The 16,106-nt window shown below is 42.2% G+C and overlaps 1 protein-coding gene across 1 annotated transcript in view; it reads left to right on the plus strand.

The window, feature by feature from the left end:
- LOC139386345 (transmembrane protein 255B-like) overlaps nucleotides 1-12,381 on the plus strand; it is a 22,826-nt gene extending 10,445 nt beyond the window's left edge. The window contains exons 5-9 of the mRNA XM_071131878.1: nucleotides 946-1,026; nucleotides 1,225-1,310; nucleotides 5,453-5,612; nucleotides 9,610-9,726; nucleotides 11,869-12,381. Coding sequence (XP_070987979.1) covers nucleotides 946-1,026; nucleotides 1,225-1,310; nucleotides 5,453-5,612; nucleotides 9,610-9,726; nucleotides 11,869-12,015 — 591 coding nt within the window. The 3' untranslated portion in view covers nucleotides 12,016-12,381. The remainder of the gene's footprint in view (nucleotides 1-945; nucleotides 1,027-1,224; nucleotides 1,311-5,452; nucleotides 5,613-9,609; nucleotides 9,727-11,868) is intronic.
- Nucleotides 12,382-16,106: the final 3,725 nt, after the last annotated feature.

Here is a 16,106-nt window from a genome sequence, read left to right on the forward strand (position 1 = left end):
TGATGTCGTGCATGAGAGTGTTTGTGAGAATAGCTGTAATATTAGTGTTCATGCATGAGTGTTTCATCGTGTGTGGATGGAGATTGACCCACCCTGTCTGTAATGTTGAAAGCAGTTTGGATTGAGTCTCACTCCCTGTAGATGAGTGTGGTCATGAGAGAGCGTCCTCTCCCATTTCAATGTGTCAACCCAACCGAAAATTTCACACAAGATCGAATGTTCCGTTTGCCATCCATAGCACAATATAGCTTCAATACTTGCAATAAACTTTAAACACATTTACATTTCAAAGTGGATCAATACATGGGTCTTCTGGGACACAATGACATTGCAATATAATCTTAATGTGTACATTTCGAGGGAAATGCCAAGATGCAAATGACCCATGGTCCAGAATTGTTTGATACACACGGGAAACTATCAAGAGTGGAAAAACCCAGCAGCGTTGCAGTTTTTGACAGACTCAAACCGGTGCGCCTGGAACCTACTACCATACCCCGTTCAAAGGCACTTAAATCTTTTGTCTTGCCCATTCCCTCTCTGAATGGCACACAATCCATGTCTCAATTGTCTCAAGGCTTACAAATTCTTCTTTAACCTGCCTCCTCCCCATCATCTACACTGACTGAAGTGGATTTAACAGGTGACATCAATAAGAGGTCATAACTTTCATCTGGATTCACCTGGTCAGTCTATGTCATGGAAAGAGCAGGTGTTCCTAATGTTTAGTACACTTAGTGTATATATATTTTACATCCATCATCTGTTTTATAGGAGAACTTTACAATGCCAGAACGATATGGAGTCTAATTGGCAAATGCTATTCAAAAGGGATGTGCTGGAATTGGATGGAGTCATTGCAGCTGTGTTTAAACCATACAACTGCAGTCTATTCAATTCTCTCATGCATTACGATATCATGTCTCTCTGTCTGTCCCACACCAGGATGTCCGTCCTCTGAAAGCAGGGAGATGCCAGTTTTACACAAGTGGAAATAGCTACATCTATGAGAATTACTATGCCTCTGTAAGTACAACTGCACGCATAGCAATATGACTTACTGTGTTAGCTATCCTGTCCAATTCTGCAAATATGTGTAGTGCATACTGTCTGGCAGGGGGAAAATAAATTTTACGGGAGGGGTCTATCACCTTTGACTAATCTCTGCTTGTACTGTGCCTGTCACTCAATAGTGTTGATTAGAGTGTCTGCCTCCTCTTGCAGGTGCCATGCCAGGGTCTCACGGAGTCATGTACTATGAAGGTACGCAGTGGGACCTGCTACTGCTGCGACCTTTATGACTGTGCCAAGTGAGTCAAAGATGCACATACATTAAAGATCCATCATGTAGCTTTGTGTACGACCCAACAGATTTCTCATGGAAAGCAAGTCTGATAAGTTGCAGATCCAACCGGTAATAATCTAACTAACTTTAATCATCTAACTAAAATAACTTTATATACAGTATATGTGGTAACTCACCCCTCACATCAGCAATGTGTAGAACCCACCCACCCACCTGTGTGATGCTTGGAAGGCATTTTGTGCCAGAATGCTCTTCACACATTAGCTATCACAATGATAAGGTATGGAGTGATTGTGCCCTATTTAAGCTGAAGTAGGCTCAAAGTAGCGCTGAGGGTTTCCTAGCCAGGTTGAATGGTGTACAGACCAACTCATCTCTCTTCCCACTGCCCTCATGAGACATCATTCACTGCTCCTTCACTCCACGCTCATTCACACCTCGCTGCTCGTTGGTAAGCGAATGCTTCTACTACCTGTCTTTCTTTAACTTGTTGACCAGTGTTTTGGCTCACTGCTCTGCAATTTACTGCTTGCTTCTACAGCACCAAGTTGGTAATCTCCGGCTCGTATAGTGTATGTGCAGGCAGGATCAATACAGTGAGAACGTCCTCTGCTTTCTTTCTCTCTGCCATACTCTCTGCCGTGGACATTCCTGCAGTCAGCATGCCAATTGCACGCTCCCTCAAAATGTAGACATCTGTGGCATTGTGTTGTGTAACAACACTGCACATTTAAGACTGGCCTTTTATTGTCCCCAGCAGGCCAGCATCCCAGAGTTGCCTAATCACTGTTGATGTTGAGACTGGTGTTTTGCGGGTACTATTTAATGAAGCTGCCAGTGGAGGACTTGTGAGGTGTCTGTTTCTCAAACTAGACACTCTAATGCACTTGTCCTCTTGCTCAGTTTTGCACCGGGGCCTCCCACTCCTCTTTCTATTCTGGTTAGGGACAGTTTGAGCCTGTAGTCGAACCCACAAATGCTGATGCTCCAGATACTCAACTAGTCTAATGAAGGCCAGTTTTATTGCTTCTTTAATCAGAAACAACCATTTTCAGCTGTGCTAACATAATTGCAAAAGGGTTTTCTAATGATCAATTAGCCTTTTAAAATGATAAACTTGGATTAGCTAACACAGCGTGCCATTGGAACACAGGAGTGATGGTTGCTGATAATGGGCCTCTGTACACCAATGTAGATATTCCATAAAAAATCTGCCGTTTCCAGCTACAATAGTGATTTACAACATTAACAGTCTACACTGTTTTTCTGATAAACGTTATGTTATTTTAATGGACAAGAAATGTGTTTTTCTTTTTAAAAAAAAAGACATTTCTAAGTGACCCCAAACCTTTGAATGGTAGTGTATATTGGAAGTAGTGCCTTTCCTCAGCCACAGTGTGTTTTATGTACAAAAGTACTATCTCACAGCTCAATGAAACCTTCACTCTTGCGCAGACATTTAGAAACAAAACATGCCCATTTGAAAAATAAGCCACGGTAGTTTTTTGAGCGAGAATTAAGACGATTTTCAAGTAGTAAGACCTGTATAATAGCAACAGATACCATTAATAAGAAGGTGCTAGAAGCGTCTTATATGGTGAGCTACCGAGTGGCTAGGACAGGCAAGCCCCGTACTATTGTGGAGGACTTAATTCTTCCTGCTGCCGTGGATATGGCTGGACAATGCTGGGGGAAAAAGCCCAAAAAACTATACAGACAATGCCTTCATCAAACAACACTGTATCACGACACATGATTGGCATGTCAGGAGATCTACTATCCCAATTGTGCAAAAGTTTACCTATTCTGTGCAAGAAATAAATATTCCAAACATAGTCTGGGACAGTTGTGGGATGCGATAGATCCCAAATGAATACAACCACTAGCATAAAAAACATGTGAGCAATGTGGCTGACGCAACAGATCAGAACTTTTAGCTTAAAATGTTGATAAACTGTTAGTCTATTCCATCACATTATAAGCACAGTAATGTGCATATGGCAGTAGGCTATAAGCGCCAATATTCCAAAATGCAATCAATTAGTGGGAAAACACCATTCTCAAAAGTGACTGCAAACGTGACTATGCATGTAATGTGTTTATTATAAAGGTGCATTTTTATGGTGAAAATGATCTTCCCCAAACTTGAAACTCACACACTGCCTATGTATGCCAGTTAGGCTCTACACCTGTTGTAAAACAGATTAATGTACTTAATGTTAAGACGTTATTTGGCCACTTTAGCTGCGATACAAACCTTATAAAAACATATAGGCCCATGGGCTAGACTACATGAGGTGTGCGGACTATGATTTGAAAGAATTGCAAAAAAAAGGCATGTGTTGTTTCTTGCCTTACTGCACACTAGCTGGGCATCATTCACAAGTGATAGGCTAATATTGTCAGCCTTCAGACTGTTCTTGATTTAATCTTGTTTTTACATATACTAAATAATATATGTGTGAAATTTGTTTTGATTTAGAATGGGCCATTACTATGCACCTGTCTCGAAACAGGGGCAGAGGCAAAAATACATGTCATCTATGCACTTAAATAGTGAATGGAGGATGCTTTTCCTATGGTTCATTTTCATTCCAGCCAGGTAGGCTATACTCCTGTTGTAAAGAGAAGCAATGTGCTTAATATTAGGAAGTTGAGAAATAAATATAGTAAGCCTAGCCTATAGAAAGCTCATGGGATCCACCTCTTTTTAATAGAGACCATCACTCTGTTTTCTCACGCAATTGCATAGCCTATAGAAATGTTGCGCAACATGAGCTCATGGGCTCTCATGAAGTGTGATTAGATTTTCAAATACATTTGCATTGATGTCAGAGTGATTAGAGGGACAATAGAGTCCAGTTAGCAAGTTTGGTCGCAGTTAGCAAGTTCGGTAGGCCACTAATAACCATCAGCAGCATCAGAGCTTGGAGAAGCCTAATTACCGTGACTAAACGGTCACATGGAATTTGACTGCCGTCATGACTCGTGAACGCCAGCGTGGCGGTAATATGTCACCGTAACAGCAATAGTTGGGCCTCTTTGTATGTAAGGAGAGAGCAACATTTTCATGTGTTTATCTACAAAAGCACTCATGCAGAGACTTCTTATGTATCTATCATCATTAATTCAATTTAGACTTACAAATGACCAAACCCGGTCTCAGGCTTGAATAACACTGGAGGCCCCTTCGGTCTCCACAGAGTTGGGGAAAGCTGATTTTAGTTTTTGTTGTGCCCTTTATGTGGATGCTCTGGGGCCTCATTTATAAAACGGACTTACAATCAATTTTGATCTTAAGTATGACTTATGCAGAAAACCACATATAGTAGTTATTTATGAAACCTTACTTTGACGTGGAAATGATCTTATCTTTATGCCAAGTCTAGACTTGACGTAGGTGATTTTCCTGCTGGTTATGTATGGCGATTCTTTTTATCCCTTGCAGTTTAAGGTCAGACCATTTCTTTTTCACATCAGCCACAGTTCTGTCTTGCTGCCCCACGTTGTTCACTGCAGCGGCGACACACTCCCAAGATACCTGTTTGGCTTTGTTTGCCAACCCACTATTTAGTCCACTGAATAATACATGTTGCCTGTCTTCAATCTCCTCTACCATCGCCAGGATCTCGACTTCCAAAAAGTTTGCTTTTCTCTTTCGGTCCGTGGCTATTCCTGACTAAACCGTCATTTGCGCTGGCATTCTATAAGGGGAAATCGCTGATTGTAAGGCACGTTCAGGTGCCGTCAATTCAAAGTTAATTTGAGATTTATAGATCACAGGTGTGTAAGTTACAAATGTGCTTCTTAGAAGCTGCGTAAGCAAGGTTTTTTATGCTCAGTATGTTTTATGAATCCAACGTAAGCACACTGTCGGAAATTATTTTACGACTAACTAATTTTGTATATTGTATTTGAAAAAGAGACCCTGGTCTCAGTATGACTTCCCCGTCAAAATAAAGGTTAAATAAAAAACAATGGTCTGCGAGAACTCCTGGTCCTGCCCAACTCCTTTCATACTAGCTTAATAGTATAGCTTTATAAAGTAGCCTAATGTTATTCTATGAATGGCATATTAATAGCATAAATATAATAATATTGTTAAAGGATTTGTTGTTAGTGTCATTCTGTTGTCCTGTCTTGTAGTGGGGGCTACATGAACAACTACTATGAGTTTGTGGGTGTGCGGAGCTGCGGGGACGTGCTGTCCCTGTACGTGTTGATCTGGGTGCTGACCAGCCTCAACCTGGTGGCCTTCTTCCTGGGTATCCTGACCACTGCTGTGCTGGGAAGCATCAAGGACCAGGTGAGAGAGACAGACTGTGGCTAAAATTACATGCAAATGTACTTGTGCAATGCTTAAAGGTTTGTGGTGTACTATCAGGAGTCTTAATCAGTACTTGCAGTTAAAATCTGGATATGATTTATTCCATATTGTATTAAACCTGGAGAAAGGGGATTGGGAAAAATAATCAAAATCAGGTGGCATTCTCTTGCCCTGCAGGCCCATTCCTGACCATTCCAAACATTCTTCTCAGTAGCCCACAGGTGTGTGGCAACAGCTCATAATGAGCGGTGTTGGGTGCGGGACACGGCCCGCCTGTAGTGGAGCTCTCCACTGCAGTGGAGCTGAACCATCAGCGCCTTTCTCCTGCACTGGCTAACTGTAGCTGTCCATGGTTCTGAAATACTTTGCCGTGTTATTTATATGGGTACATTCCTCGGGCTCACAGGTTAATATTGGACTTGATTCAATTCGTAGCGCTGAAGGTCTGAGCTGTAGCGCGATTTAAATTTCAAAATAATTTTCGATTGAGCCGACATACTGTATTAAGCATTTACCATAAATGCAGTCTCTGCGAACGCGGGAACATTGCCTTTAAATTTCTATCGCGCTGCAGCGCAGGTCTTCAGCTCTATGGATTGAATCAAGGGTATACTGTGTTATTCGTTATAGGGACATTTTAGGGAAATTACACTCCAAATTCAAAGTTTCTCAGATGTTTTCAGGTTGTGTAGATCCAGCTACAGTGAGGCAAAAAAGTATTTAGTCAGCCACCAATTGTGCAAGTTCTCCCACTTAAAAAGATGAGAGAGGCCTGTAATTTTCATCATAGGTACACTTCAACTATGACAGACAAAATGAGAAAAAAAGATCCAGAAAATCACATTGTAGGATTTATTATGAATTTATTTGCAAATTATAGTGGAAAATAAGTATTTGGTCACCTACAAACAAGCGAGATTTCTGGCTCTCACAGACCTGTAACTTCTTCTTTAAGAGGCTCCTCTGTCCTCCACTCGTTACCTGTATTAATGGCACCTGTTTGAACTTGTTATCAGTATAAAAGACACCTGTCCACAACCTCAAACAGTCACACTACAAACTCCACTATGGCCAAGACCAAAGAGCTGTCAAAGGACACCAGAAACACAATTGTAGACCTGCACCAGGCTGGGAAGACTGAATCTGCAATAGGTAAGCAGCTTGGTTTGAAGAAATCAACTGTGGGAGCAATTATTAGGAAATGGAAGACATACAAGACCACTGATAATCTCCCTCGATCTGGGGCTCCATGCAAGATCTCACACCGTGGGGTCAAAATGATCACAAGAACGGTGAGAAAAAATCCTAGAACCACACTTGGGGACCTAGTGAATGACCTGCAGAGAGCTGGGACCAAAGTAACAAAGCCTACCATCAGTAACACACTACGCCGCCAGGGACTCAAATCCTGCAGTGCCAGACAGCAGGGGGACACTGCTTAAGCCAGTACATGTCCAGGCCCGTCTGAAGTTTGCTAGAGAGCATTTGGATGATCCAGAAGAAGATTGGGAGAATGTCATATGGTCAGATGAAACCAAAATATAACTTTTTGGTAAAAACTCAACTTGTTGTGTTTGGAGGACAAAGAATGCTGAGTTGCATCCAAAGAACACCATACCTACTGTGAAGCATGGGGGTGGAAACATCATGCTTTGGGGCTGTTTTTCTGCAAAGGGGCCAGGACGACTGATCCGTGTAAAGGAAAGAATGAATGGGGCCATGTATCGTGAGATTTTGAGTGAAAACCTCCTTCCATCAGCAAGGGCATTGAAGATGAAACGTGGCTGGGTCTTTCAGCATGACAATGATCCTAAACACACCGCCCGGACAACGAAGGAGTGGCTTCGTAAGAAGCATTTCAAGGTCCTGGAGTGGCCTAGCCAGTCTCCAGATCTCAACCCCATAGAAAATCTTTGGAGGGAGTTGAAAGTCCGTGTTGCCCAGCAACAGCCCTAAAACATCACTGCTCTAGAGGAGATCTGCATGGAGTTATGGGCCAAAATACCAGCAACAGTGTGTGAAAACCTTGTGAAGACTTACAGAAAACGTTTGACCTCTGTCATTGCCAACAAAGGGTATATAACAAAGTATTGAGGTAAACTTTTGTTATTGACCAAATACTTATTTTATTTGCAAATAAATTCATAAAAAATCCTACAATGTGATTTTCTGGATTTTTTTTTCTTATTTTGTCTGTCATAGTTGAAGTGTACCTATGATGAAAATTACAGGCCTCTCTCATCTTTTTAAGTGGGAGAACTTGCACAATTGGTGGCTGACTAAATACTTTTTTGCCCCACTGTATGTGCCTCCTCAACCTCAAATGAATGGAAAACAAAAGCACAACAAAGAGGAACTTACATTTATTTATTTAATTTTATTTATTTAACTAGGCAAGTCAGTTAGAATAAATTCTTATTTCCAATGACGACTTAACCTGGACGACGCTGGGCCAATTGTGTGCTGTCCTATGGGACTCCCAATCACGGCCGGTTGTGAAACAGCCTGGAATCTAACCAGGGTGGGTAGTGACGCCTCTAGCACTGAGAAGCAGTGCCTTAGACTGCTGCGCCACTCGGGAGCCCAGAGTGCTTATCTTTTCCATTTGATCGAGATGAATCTACAAAAGAGATGACCTGGGACATGGACTTATCCCAATAGAAGACCTCTGAGATCTGAAAACACAACTCACTTTAAGTGCTTTATGTGTTTGACGCCCTATTCCCTATTATAGTGCACAACTTTTGACTCGAGCGATGAAGGATCTAGAGTATCGGTTCCTTTAAGTGAGTGGAGGCAAATTGCATAACTGTTGCTTGATTGCATCTATAGTGCTATTGATGAGACTGGTGTTGATACAGTAGAGTACAGTGAGTCCATACAAGGTGTACCGTGTTCCAGAGGAGTGGAGGTGAAGCCTCTGTTGAGGACAAACACAGCAAGAGATAGTTTTGGAGAGTAGCAGAGGTATCAAATTACAGACAATCTCCCAGATGATGTATCAGGAGGACTCCTATGGACATATGGTGTCAAGATGGAACAGTGTGAGCCGGTAGGGGTGTGGGCCGGGAAGCCGTTAAACTTTACAAGACCTTCTGCTATCATTGTTCTTCTGCTATGAAATCGTCCAAATACTGTCAGTGTTGTTTTTAGCCTGCCTGGAGTGCCAGATGTGCAGGGTTTACAGTTTTGGAACTATTTTATCGGTCCATTAAGCCAGGCAAGCTCAATCAAGCACAGATCAATATTTACAATCTTTTTTGAACCCAGGTCTGTCTGCTATCATATCCGAGCAAAGCTTTGAAGGAGTGGATGGGGGTTGGGAAAGACATAGTCATACCTTTCTGATGATCAAATCGAATACAAAAGTGTGTATTTTAGTTTCCTGGCAATCCAGATTAGAAATGTCACGACTCACTTAAGAGGAAAGAAAGATATCTCTCTGGCGATCATCCTATGTTAAATGTCCCCAGTAGAAAGAGAACAGCTAACCGGCCCTGATTGAATTAGAAGAAGGAGCTTATGTTCTGTGTTGTGGCACGATAGAGCTGGGAGACACAGCAGGGCATAGCCCAGGAAGACACACATCAACGTCAGAGATAATTGTTTCTTGGAAATCTGAGCTCTCCCCTTCCACCCCAGGATCCCCCAACCCTTCCTGTCTTATCCAAATAACACGGCATCGCTATAAATCTCTCTCCCCACCACTTCTGGTTGATGAGCAGCGTGTCAGGGTGTGTGAACAAGCGGTTGTTTGTGCGTTTGTGTTTGGGGGGGGGGGGGGGGGGGTTCATCCATGTGGCAGACTGCTGATGCCAGACCAGGTGACAACATAATTTCAGATATCCAGCACAACCCGTAATGTGTGTTTGTGATTGTGTGTGTATTTCAGAATACACACAAAAGGATCACAACACATTTCACAACATTCCAAAATGTGTTTGTGTGTGTCTCTCTTTGTGTATGTGTTTGACAGAGGAGCAGCTCAGTGACCCTGTTGTCATCTCATCTCTCAGAGGGTGGATGTCTTTCCTCCCCCACTGCCCCCCTGCTGATGGACAACACCAACAAAGGACACCAACACCTCTACCCGGTCAGTCACATACACACACACACACACACTCGTAATTCTGTTTGCTCACACCCTCCACTCCTGTTAGTAGTATTGGAACAGATAAGAGCAAAACCCCACTGGGTAAGTGTCAAAGCAAACATCTCTCACAGATAAAAAATAAATCATTGCCATCCTGGATAAACCTTCTATCTCCTTGTAACCTTTTAGATTTTTTTTTTCAAGCGAATGACTACTTTCAATGTGTGTAAAAAAAACAAAAACAGAAACAAAAATGTGCAGTGAAAGTTGAATGACTTGAAGACCAATCAAAGTCACTCCAAACACCTTGTGAATATCCGGGACTGTATGGTAATCAATCTGAAAATATATTTAACTAATCAGTTTGTGAAAACGTTCCTTTCTGGAGATACAGGGCTCTATTTTAATACATCTAATGCAATGGTAGATCTGGCAGTAGCATTATAAGTTTGAGGGTGTGTCCGATTGTATTTTTTCATTTTCACAATCAGAATGATTGGCGCAGTAGCTAACGGGCTCGAGTTTTGGTAAGTAAACAAGTTGTGGGTGTGTCGAGACTTGGCCACTCACTGGCCAATCAGAAAATATAATAATATCCCATATAAAGAAAAAACGGGAATGTCTATTGACTTAACCAATTGCATTACCGCTAAGACCAGCTTTTGGTGAGTCTTAAGTATCACCAGTAGCACTGCTTGAAATTGGCACATCTCAAATATCTCCACTCCTCCCACAGTGCAAGCAAGCTGATATAAGAAGGGTAAAATGCCAACGCTGGTGCAAGGATTGGAAAATAGAGCATGCGAAATTGCCGAAGAGCATGCGTTTGGCACTAGCTCCGCCTTAACACCAGCCAAAAATAGAGCCTGCCAAGGTTTTTCCAGGACGCCAAAGATGTACAGTGCATTTGGAAAGTGTTCAGACCCCTTGACATTTTCCACATTTTGTTACGATACAGCCTTATACTAAAATGGATGAATTCCCCCCCCCTCATCGATCTACACACACTACCCCATAAGGACAAAGCCAAAACAGATTTTTTTTTTATGTTTGCAAATGTATAAAAAATAAAAACACAAAAAAATCACATTTGCATAAGTATTCAGACCCTTTAAATCAGTACTTTGTTGAAGCACCTTTGGCACTGATTACTGTCTCGAGTCATCTTTGGTATGACGCTACAAGCTTGGCACACTTGTGTTTGGGGAGTTTCTTCCATTCTTCTCTGCAGATCAAATTGTATTTGTCACATGCGCCGAATGCCACAGGTGTGTAGACCTTATAGTGAAATGTTTACTTACAAGCCCTTTTTATTTCACCCATTTTAGATTAAGGCTGTAACATAACTAAATGTGGAAAAGGTGAAGGGGTCTGAATACTATCCAAATGCACTATATTTCAACAGCAACTATGTTTCGGTCTTGAGCTCAAGTCGTCCTGTTACTGGTAATTGGTCTTGTAAAACCCTAGGGGAGAGAAAGGAGTGAGATACAGTACATTGGATGGAAACTCACGGATGTTCTGGGAGGACTCAGCTCCCTCTACCATCCCATATTGTCCTGTTGCCCTCCCCTCCTCTGCCCACCGTCTGTCTACCTTACCCTCTGTATTAAAACCCAGCTTTGCAACTACTGGCTGCTTGAAAGGCAGAAAGCACCAAGTAGCCCTAGTAGATCATACCAGGTTCATGCATCCAACAAGAACACGGTCCAACCATTAAACCCCCAGAAAACAAGAACTTGTCTGAGAAACATTAGACCTACCTCCATTTGGAATCTCATTTTTTTATTTGGAATCTTTTAAACTTTGTTTTCTTTCTTATCCTTTGTCCACTCAAAGAGGTGATGTTCAAAGCCTGCTGTTTGTAATTATTCCCAAGTTTAGTGCAGTTACAAATAGAACAATATTGTTTTTCCCTAAAATTAAGATTAGTTTGATTTGGCATCTATTTATGTGGCATCTATTACGTTTATTTGCTTATCCATTCAAACTGGTCATGGGTTTCAATTCTAAATATTTTTCTAACTATTCTTTACCTAGAAGTAGAGTGTAGTTATAAATGGAGCAAATTAGCAAATGGAACAATATTGTTTAAGCTGAATCCAACTAAGCTTGTGTTTTCTGTTCTGTTCCGTCTTTCAGAGAGCCTCCTTATACTTTGCCCCAGCGGCAGGGAAGGAGCTCCCCCAGAGTGATCCATCAGTACCCCTCCGTCCCGACCCCAACCCCCCTCCCTTCGCCCCGCTCTATAACCTGCTGCCCTACAAACCACAGAGCTTTTCTGTCTGAATGAACCTCCCTATTCCAGCATTCCGTTGCCAACTTGTCATACAACTAGGGCCAGGAGTTTCCTCCAGGCACTCCTGGCCCTAGACATGACAGTCACAAGACATCCAGGGGGATCTGTATTTTGGAGTTTATTTTAGAATAGTTGTTGGGTATGGTGTAAAATGTCTGTATATGAAATGTAAATACGTTGAGCTATTTCAAATGATTTGTCAATTCTTTTGATCTTATGATGTGCATTCTACAAACGAGTGAAAAGGCTCATTATTTAAGACCTTTTGTGAAATGTGTGGTTTGACAAAATACATGTACTTTTTTATACTACATCTTAAAATCAACTGTATCTGCTAATAAAGTAATAACAAGTCATGTTAGTTAAGTCTTTTTTTCTGATTAAATTAACTAATGGACCGACAGCCATACTGTTCTAGGTTCTTCTGTGCTGCCCACTGACACTCATATTCATTAGAGATGCTGCTTGATGTTGCCTGCCTGGCCTCTTCATTGCCGTAACATTGTTGACCTTTATTTCATTAGGGCCCAAAACTCATTAAGTGATAAGAACTTTGTTCTTTCTTTGAGCCCAATAGGCATAGAGGGGGATGTGTCCGGAAGTATCAAGCCCGTAGCCAATCAATGCATACCTCACAAACTGAAACTTCTGTGTGTCTTTTCTTCCTTCTTTAGACATGTTGTTTGCAATGTGCTTTCCCTGGTTACAGAAACACAAGGTACAGAGCTGAGACAATTCTCCAAAATTCCCCAAGATGTCCCCTCCGATTGACAGACAGACGTACTCACACACATACACCTTTGATTTTAAGGAGCGAAGACAGATTCATAAAACGTTCCACTCGTGAGGGCTAAAAACCAATAAACCCAAAATCCAAATGTAATTTGCTTACACAATTCCACTTGAAACAATTGTGGAAATGTACAAACAGAAGATGGATGGAGTAATTATCTGGGGTTTTTCTTTCCAAATAAAAAAAACCTCTTTCCTCACCAGGGCTCAAAGAATTTCGCAGGACAAAAATAAAACAGAAGAACATTGGTTTAGACTCCTCCCTTTCTCAGGCAACTGTGAAAACCTTGGTTCAAATACTATTTGAAATCTTTCAAATACTTTGCACGTTTGCTTTAGCCTGCCTGGAGTGCCAGGTGGGCAGGTTTTGCACCTTTGTGACTATTCTATTGGTTCCATTGCGCCAGGCAAGCTCAATCGAGCTCAGCTAAAGCATTTGAAATGATTTAAATTTGAATCCAGGTCTGCAACTGGATGTGAGAGCTTCTGTCTGGTAAGAAGATGAGTGCCTTCTGTTTTGGTGTTCATGTCACTCTCATGTCAATGAAGCATATAGAGTAGTTGTTCTGTCTCAGGCGCTTCTGTCTTGCTTTAGTTAGTTTCATAGGCAGTATAAGGTAATACACAGAAAACTTGCATCTCATCCGTACAGTACATTAAGAAATGGTTCAGGAACTTAGTGTGAGAAAGAATACAATGTTTTTTGACCATCTGGACAGCTTTGGGGGAAATTACAACATATACAGACGTGCTCAAATGTATTGGCACCCAGCCACAAAAAATAAGAATGCACAATTCTCTGAAATAACTTAACTGACAAAAGTAATTGGCATCCAAATCAAATTGATTTATAAAGCCCTTCTTACATCAGCTGATATCTCAAAGATATACAGCTGTACAGAAATCCAGCCTAAAACTCCAAACAGCAAGTAATGCAGCTGTAGAAGCACAGTGGCTAGGAAAAACTCCCTAGAAAGGCCAGAACCTAGGAAGAAACCTAGAGAGGAGCCAGGCCAGTCCTCTACTGGCTGTGCCGGGTGGAGATTATAACAGAACATGGCCAAGATGTTCAAATGTTCATAGATGGCCAGCAGGGTCAAATAACAACACAGTGGTCTACCATTGTTTATACCATATTTAATAGAAGTCAGACTTTGCTTTTTATTTTTTTACTCAACATAATATTGTAAATAATTAAACATGAAAAGAGCATGGACAAAAATGGGACCCTTAACTTAATATTTTGTTGCACAACCTTTAAAGGCAATCATTGCAATCAAACGTTTTCTGTAGCTCTCAATGAGACCCCTGCACCTGTTAACAGGTAGTTTGGCCCACTCTTCTGAGCAAACTACTTCAGCTGTCTCAGGTTTGATGGGTGCCTTCTCCAGACTGCAAGTTTCAGCTCTTTCCATATATATTTGATAGGATTCAGATCAGGACTCACAGAAGGCCACTTCAGAATAGTCCAATGTTTTGTTCTTATCCATTCTTGGGACATTATCCTGTTTTGGGACATTATCCTGTTTTGGGACATTATCCTGTTTTGGGACATTATCCTGTTGGAGGACCATTGACCTGCAACTGAGACAGAGCTTTCTGACACTGGGCAGTACGTTTCTCTAAAGACTATCAAGGCATCTGGAGATTTTATTGTGCCCTGCACAGGTTCAAGGCACCCTGTGCCAGGCACAGCGAAACAGCCACAGACCATCCCTGTAGGCATGGTGTTCTTTTCTATGAAAGCTTCATTTTTTCCATCTGTGAACATGGAGCTGATGTGACTTTCCAAAAAACTCCAGTTTTGACTAATCTGTCCAAAGGACATTCCCAGAAAGATTGTGGCTTGTCAATATGCATTTTAGCAAATTCCAGTCTGGCTTTGTTTTTCTTTCAAAAGTGGAGTCCTCCTGGGTCTTCTTCCATGGAGCCCACGTTCACTCAAAAAGCGACGAATGGTGCGATCAGAAACTGACGCACCTTGGATCTCTTTGGCAGTTATCCTTGGTTATTTTTCTATCATTCGCACTCTCCTTCTGTTCAATCTGGGGTTGATTTTCCTCTTGCGGCCGCGCCCAGGGAGGTTGGCTGCAGTTTTGGCTGCAGTTCCATGGACCTTAAACTTTTTTTTTTTGTGAATTTTTACCCCCTTTTCTCCCCAATTTCGTGGTATCCAATTGTTGTAATAGCTACTATCTTGTCTCATCGCTACAACTCCCGTACGGGCTCGGGAGAGACGAAGGTTGAAAGTCATGCGTCCTCCGATACACAATAACACAGTGCGCATCCAACCCGGAAGCCAGCCGCACCAATGTGTCGGAGGCTACATCGTGCACCTGGCAACCTTGGTTAGCGTGCACTGCGCCCGGCCCGCCACAGGAGTCGCTGGTGCGCGATGAGACAAGGACATCCCTACCGACCAAGCCCTCCCTAACCCAGACGACGCTAGGCCAATTGTGCGTCGCCCCACGGACCTCCCGGTCGCAGCCGGTTACGACAGAGCCTGGGCGCGAATCCAGGGACTCTGATGGCACAGTACAGCGCCCTTAACCACTGCGCCACCCGGGAGGCCCTGACCTTAAACTTCTTAATAATATTTGCAACTGTTGTCACAGGAACATCAAGCTGCTTGGAGATGGTCTTGTAGCCTTTACCTTTACCATGATTGTCTATTATTGTCTTTCTGATCTCCTCAGACATCTCTCTCCTTTTCTTTCTCTGGTCCATGTTCAGTGTGGTGACCACAATGATACCAAACAGCACAGTGACTACTTTACTCTGGTCCATGTTCAGTTTGGTGCACACAATGATACCAAACAGCACAGTGACTACTTTACTCTGGTCCATGTTCAGTTTGGTGCACACAATGATACCAAACAGCACAGTGACTACTTTACTCTGGTCCATGTTCAGTGTAGTGCACACAATGATACCAAACAGCACAGTGACTACTTTACTCTGGTCCATGTTCAGTGTGATGCACACAATGATACCAAACAGCACAGTGACTACTTTACTCTGGTCCATGTTCAGTGTGGCACACACAATGATACCAAACAGCACAGTGACTACTTTACTCTGGTCCATGTTCAGTGTGATGCACACAATGATACCAAACAGCACAGTGACTACTTTACTCTGGTCCATGTTCAGTGTGATGCACACAATGATACCAAACAGCACAGTGACTACTTTACTCTGGTCCGTGTTCAGTGTGGTGACCACAATGATACCAAACAGCACAGTGACTACTTTACTCTGGTCCATGTTCAGTGTGATGCACACAATG

Source organism: Oncorhynchus clarkii, chromosome 27 (genome assembly GCF_045791955.1).
Source record: "Oncorhynchus clarkii lewisi isolate Uvic-CL-2024 chromosome 27, UVic_Ocla_1.0, whole genome shotgun sequence".
Classification (NCBI taxonomy): Eukaryota; Metazoa; Chordata; class Actinopteri; order Salmoniformes; family Salmonidae; genus Oncorhynchus; species Oncorhynchus clarkii.